This window comes from Balaenoptera musculus, chromosome 10 (assembly GCF_009873245.2).
Source record: "Balaenoptera musculus isolate JJ_BM4_2016_0621 chromosome 10, mBalMus1.pri.v3, whole genome shotgun sequence".
Classification (NCBI taxonomy): domain Eukaryota; kingdom Metazoa; phylum Chordata; class Mammalia; order Artiodactyla; family Balaenopteridae; genus Balaenoptera; species Balaenoptera musculus.
This window is the reverse complement of record NC_045794.1, coordinates 39,389,089-39,395,168: the sequence shown is the minus strand read 5'-3', so window position 1 is coordinate 39,395,168 and position 6,080 is coordinate 39,389,089. Positions and strand designations below refer to the sequence as shown.

The window sequence follows — 6,080 nt, the reverse complement described above, 5'->3', positions numbered from 1 at the left end:
GTGGCCTCATTAGGGTCATCCAAGGGACAGAATCTCAGAGTCCTCTTATAGGGTCAGGAAACCAGTTCCCCAACAATGTATCCTATTTGTTTAAAGGAGGTAAGCAATAGTGTGTTCTGGATTCAAGGAAAAGCCACCAAGTCATTGATAAAAATAGAGATTTTATTCTGCAGAGGAAGATACTACATGGGTGGGGGCGAGGAGCCACTAATAGCTACAGTGGAAGGAAATACTGATTCCGGTATGCAAAGGCATCTTTGAGAAAGTGGGGAGAGGAAAAGAGGGGTCAGAAAAGGCTGGAGGGCAAAAGGAGAAAAGAATGGAGAGGATTGGGTTGGGTGGAGGTGGTCTCTGCAAACCAGGCTGGAACCCAGCACAATAAATAGTTTTATTTACAACAACCAAACTTGTGGCTTTTTATCCACGTTTCAGTGCAAATTATTTACACACTGATGAGGAGGCAGGACAGGAAGGGGGTAGGAGGTGGCTGAGGGAGGCATGGCTGGCAGCTGTTCAATGGCTCCACGACAGAGGCTGGAAGAATGGGGATATTTCTGCGGGGTCCCCCAACCTCATGTTCCACATCACCACAGCTGCCCTTTCACCCTGAACCTCCCGCTTCAGCTGTAGGTGGGGAGGACAAAGGCCCTGGTGCTCCGGTGTGTGTTCAGGGTCTGCACCCTTGGCAGGAGAATGGGAAGGGCATGTGGGGACCTGGAAAAAACGGAGGATAAAGGAGAGGGAGAGAGGCAGGCAGATTGCTGGCGCGGTGGAGGAGACAGAGCTACACGTCAGGAGCTGACCCTGATGGAGGAGGGGACGAATCCTTCTCCCACCTCCTGGCCAAGCAGGGGGCAGTGCAACAAGGGGTCTCCTGCGGAGATGGAGGGAGGTAGGTCCGGGGCAGGTCAGTCAGGATGGCAAGAGGGTTCATGCCGCCCCAGGCAAGTGGTTTCAGGAGTCCCCAGGTAGGAGGAGGTGGGAGAAATGATCGGATACGTAGCAGTCGCGGAGTGTGGCTGAAGGGGCTGGGTGGGCGAGGATCTGGGTCTTAGGTGCCAGCGAATCTGTTTGGGGGTGGGCTTGCCGAGAACGCTCCTAGGGATGAGTCCGCGCAGCGCCTCACAGGCACTCGTGCAGTACGCGAGTGTGCGTGCAGTTGCGGCAGCTGACGTGGCAGCACCAGTGGAAGGTGCAGTTGCAGCGCTCGGTGACGCGCTGCGTGCGCGTGCGGTGGCCCCGGCCACAGCAGAGCAGCTCGCAGCCGTCCAGCGCGGGCGACGAGCTGTTGCAGGCGCGCCCTGCCGTGCCCGCTGTACCCAGCCGTCCGCTGTATGTGCAGAAGTTGGGCGATTTCTCGAAGTAGACGAGATCGTGGGGGGAGGGAGGCTTGTGAGCGGGGTCCTCGGGCTCGAGGCGCAGCAGTTCCGCCCGCGAGGCACGGTTGTTGCCGCGATTGCCGTACAGGACGCGCGAGGCGCCGTCGAAGCGGTCCCGCAGCACGTCGCCCACGGCGCGCAGCGTGGGCAGCCGCATCCAGCACGTGCGCACCGTGCACGAGCCGGACATCCCGTGGCACTTGCACTCCTGGCGCATCTCGGAGAACACGGTCTGGGGGAAACGGAGAAGAAAGGGTGTTCCAGGGCACTGTCAGAGTCAGGGCCACCTTCCCAGATACCGCCCCCTCCCGGACGTCGCCGGAACCTCAGCAAAGGCCCAGGCCTAGCCGCGCACAGAGGAAGGGAGGCGCGAAATGTCTTGCAGAGATTTGGACACTAAGCCCAACTCTGCTCCACCCGGCGAATCTGTCTCTGCCTCTCAACCTGGTTTTTTGAACCTGTACAGTGGAGTGGCTGTAGGCAATACAGTCTATGGGTTACATGACTTCCAACGTCTCCGTTGTCAGCCACTATCTCTTTCATTCTCTGGCTTCCTTCCAAGCCTCCGCGCCCTCCGAACGCCCTCGCCTGGCTCCTTACCCTAACCCCTGACCTTATCACCGACCGTTACTTCCCAAGTTCGAGGTTAGCCTCTGCGAGGGACTCCGAGAACCCTGCCATTCTGTTTCGGGTGCGGTTACCCTCAAGCCCGCTCACCGTGCGGCCCGCCTCGTTGTTGTGAAGGTTCATGAGGAAGCGCAGGTCCCGCCCCTTCTCCCCGGAGTCCACAAACTCCCGGCCAAAGAGGCGGCCGAAGTCGATGTTGTCGCTGCAGCCCCCCCAGTGCCAGTCGGGGCCCCCAGGACCGCGCCGCCGGTAGTCGCACGTGCAGGACTCGATGGAGCCCTCCGAGCAGGAGCGCGCCACCGAATGGGTGACCCCGGCCGAGGTGATGGCGAAGATAAATGCTGTTTCCCGACAGCCTGTTGGGGAAGGGAGCGGGGATCAGCTAGGGGGCACGCGGGGGTGCAGCAGGCACCTTCAGTGGAGGGCTTGGGACCCTTGAGTCCCACGCCCCAAATCCTTCCTTAGATTCCTGAAAGCCCGGCGACCGGCTGTGTTGGGAAGCTGGTCTCACGGAGAAAGCAAGTGCGTGGGCACGCAACCACGTCCACGCTTGTAATCACACGTTACTGAGACTCAGGGAGCATTTTGGCTTCTCGGTGGAAGTGGGGCAGCCCCAGAGGGAAAAGCCGAAAAGAGGGGAGTGGAAGAATTCTGCACCGCCAGGACTTCTCCGCAGCCCAAACTTTCGGCCCGGCCCTCGTCAGCGATGCAAGACTTGCTGGGCTGGAGGTAAGAGACGCCCGCAGAGACCAGCTTTGAGAGGGGCTGACGGACAGCAGTGGCCAGGCAGCGTGCACGACTCAGACTCCCTTTCTCTGGGGCAGTGGCTCAGAAAGGTTAGCTTCGTTCCCGAGGTGCACGGCTTGAAAGCCCCTGGTAGAACGAGTCTGGCCCAGAGCTAGGGCTGGCATGAAGCTCTTGGCGGGTGGATCGTGTGACCCTGCAGGCGCCCCGCACATCTTCCCTGCACTTGCCCGCCCCTGCCCTGAGGGTGACCGTGCATTGCCCTGGTCCAGGAAGCCTCATCTTCCTGGGTACCCACCTCGGTTGACGATCTTGCCGAAGAGGTGGGGCCCCGAAGCTGTGGGACAGTTCCAGCGGCGGTTCCGGAACTGCCACTTGCACTCTCGCACAGCGCTCTGCAGTCCCCCACTCACACTGTGCAGGATCCCCGGGTTCTGGCGGATCAGCCGCCGCTGTTTGCGGCTCAGCAGCTGCAGACTGGGCTCGAGTACCAGTTGCAGACTCTTGGAGTCGGTCAGCAGGTTCGTGGAGGAGGCTACGTTCACGATGCCCCTGGTGAGACGCATGATAGGAGCTCAAGCTCTGGAAGGGGACCTGCACCCTAACCAGAAAGGTCATGCCCACCCTGTCCTCTTCCTGGAGCTATTTGCCGGCGAGAGCGGCGGGAGATCAATAGTAAGGTAACAGTTCCGCGCTCCTGGGCTCACTAGTTTGAAAGGACTTGGCGTCCAGAGTTTTGTGTTCCCAGGAATCTTAGGGCTGCTCGGGGGCCCTGCGCCCGGAGCTGGACAGCAGAGGCATGGAGAACCGGAGACTAGATATTCACCTTGGCTCTCAGAGCCTGCTTCCGGGCAGCCTGGCGAGCAAACCCTGACCTGCCATCCATGCCCACACAAGGCGTGAAATGCTTGGGAGTTCCGCCCTCTACTTGGCTTCCTTCTGAGTGCACGCCTGCCCTTTTTCTCCCGAGGCTGGGAAACCTGTGGTGTGACTACCGCCGTGAGGCTCGGTTTGGGGCTCTTGGAAGAAGGGCGGTGCTAGATGGGAGTGGGCTCCCTGGCTGGGGTATCGTGGGCCACCGGGCGGACCATTCACCCCACTTAAGCAGAGCTGGATACGCTGGAGCAGCTCCGCCCCAGAGCGCCCCTCGGTGTCTCCAAGGGAAGTCAGAGCGCTGGAGGGAGCCTGTCTGCGGACGGATCCCAGAGCGTGGGAGCTGGATGGGGCTGGCCCCTGGCTCTGTGCCCCGAGACAAGTGGCGACCCCGCACCAGCTCACTTACCACCATCGGCCACTGCTGTTGGCGGCCAGGGCTGCAGGCAGAGCGGCCAGCGCCAGCAACAGCGTAGCGGAAACCCAGCCAGGCAGCAGCGCCCAGTGCCCCATGGCCTGCCCGGCCTTGCCCGCTCTGTGCTGCAGTTGGGGCGGCTTTGGCTGCTGCCCGCGGCGGTGGGACGGGACGCGGCGGTGGCGGCTGTGGCGAGAGTCCGCAGTCTGGCTCTAACAGCCCCGGGGGCGGGCGACGGGCTGCATGGCTCGCGGTCCCAGCTGGTGGGCTGAGGCAGCCACGGCGGGCGGCACCGCCTCTTATAGTTGCGGCGCTGGCTGAAGTGACGATAGGAGGCTGCCCCGCCGGACCGCACTGTGGCACCAGGGCACACCGGTCAGGGGCGCAGACAATGGGCAGCGAGCGGGGCCGTGGCTCCCGCCCGTCTGAGCCGAGAGCTGACGGGCTGGCCGTCGGGGCTCACCCCCGCCCCCTACCCGCTGGCTCCCGCCTCCGGACCTGCACTGGCCGCCGACCCCTCCCCTTGGGACGCCCTCCCACGCGCGCCCGCCTCACTCCTCTCCGCGTCCGGAGCCCGTCGGGGACCAGCGTCCGCCAGGGGGCGCGGCGACCAGTGTGCTGCAGGGACAAACTGCCAGGAGCTCAACCGCTTCGCTGCCCGCTGTGGGGCTGTCCCCTCGACGTCACCCCGGTCCCCGCCGGCGTCTCCTCTCTCCCCCATCCTGAGTGGAAGAAGGAAAGCTGTGGTTCTGGGCAGCGGCTCTGGGGAGACACCTCCTCTCCCAGGAACCCCCGACGGCTGGACAGGGAAGGAAAAGGGGGAGACTGGGGTGGGGCTGGGACTGTGGTCAGGGAAATCCCAGGGGTGGGTTGGGGGATGCGCTGACCACACAGAGCCCCACCATGGAGAGGGGCCTGAGGCAGCGGCAGTCTGTGCTTGTGGGGTGGGCTGGAAGGAGTGCACAAGTGGCTGTGTGTGTGCGCGCGCTAAGTGGGACAGTGCAAATGAGACTGAGGGTGAGAATATGCGTGAGTGTGTTCTGAGAGCGCACACTCCCGGGTGTCCTCGTGCACAGAAAATCCATGTTCTGAAGAGGGATGTTAGGAGCCTTTCCCAGGAATCTTGGAACTTAGCTCAGGTCAGAAAGGGTCATCTAGTCGTCTTGTCACCACCTGGGGCAGTGCATCATCTCCTAGGTGTCGGGAAGGAGGTGGCAGCTACGTCAGGAGAGACCCAGAAGGTTGGCCGAGGAACAGAGAGTGTCTGGAACTGTGTGCGGAGGTGGGTGGATGAGTGGGAGATTAAATATGCATAGGTGTGTCACTCTCACCCGGTGTACCTTGTGTCATCCTATAGTGTGTCACCCTGTGGCATGTGTCAGCCTGTGCGTGTCACTGGGGGAGGGGCGACTAAGCCTGTAACCAAGGTGGTATCAAGATGGATGAGGCCTGGAGTGGCAGCGTCCCTGAGGACTAGGCTCAGAAAGGAAGGGCAGTGGAGCAGACGTCAGGGGTGTGCATGGAGGCGCTGGGAAGAGAAGGGCTGCTGGCTAAACTGAACCCAGAAGAGGGAACTTGTGTCTCCAAGTTTCTGCTTCTTTCTGAATTTTTCTGCCAGGTTTCTGTCTTCTCCCCCAAAACTCTGGCTCTCTTCACTCTCACCATGCCAGGATACCTAGAGCACCTGCGACCATCTCTACGAGTCCTGGGAGTCGCTCCTCCTAGGACTCTATCTCAGCCTCAAGGCCACCTCTGCCTCCTATCGAAGAAGTGGCAGCTGTTCCCTATATGGGGCATAGGGGGCACTGCCAGCCTGGTTATCATGCCCCACCACCACACACAGATGGCCCCTGGAAGAGGGAGGATCCCCTCCTTTACATCTCTCCTCTCTCTCCATTTTACGGAGGAAAAACTACATTGGGCAGTTATCCAAGGGCCACACAGCTAACGAGGGAATAAATGGCAGAGCCAGGTTAAAACCCAGACTGTTTTGACTCAAAGCCCATGCTCTTTCCACCTTACTGGTTGCTTGTGACCATGCA

General features: G+C 61.2%; 1 protein-coding gene across 1 annotated transcript; it reads right to left on the bottom strand.

Moving 5' to 3' along the window:
* Nucleotides 1–1,088: 1,088 nt before the first annotated feature.
* WNT1 (Wnt family member 1) lies at nt 1,089–4,166 on the bottom strand. Its single transcript, XM_036867330.1, has 4 exons — nt 4,033–4,166; nt 3,049–3,302; nt 2,097–2,362; nt 1,089–1,611 (listed from the first exon to the last, which is right to left on the bottom strand). The coding sequence occupies exons 1-4, from the start codon at nt 4,134–4,136 to the stop codon at nt 1,123–1,125; spliced, it is 1,113 nt and encodes a 370-aa protein (XP_036723225.1). The 5' UTR covers nt 4,137–4,166; the 3' UTR covers nt 1,089–1,122.
* Nucleotides 4,167–6,080: the final 1,914 nt, after the last annotated feature.

Excerpts from the sequence above, each read along its gene's own strand:
- WNT1 (XM_036867330.1), bottom strand. The coding sequence starts at position 4,136 with ATGGGGCACTGGGCGCTGCTGCCTGGCTGGGTTTCCGCTACGCTGTTG. Across the intron at positions 3,303-4,032 it reads AACAGCAGTGGCCGATGGTG|GGGCATCGTGAACGTAGCCT; the intron begins GTAAGTGAGCTG and ends GCGTCTCACCAG. Across the intron at positions 1,612-2,096 it reads ACAACGAGGCGGGCCGCACG|ACCGTGTTCTCCGAGATGCG; the intron begins GTGAGCGGGCTT and ends CGTTTCCCCCAG.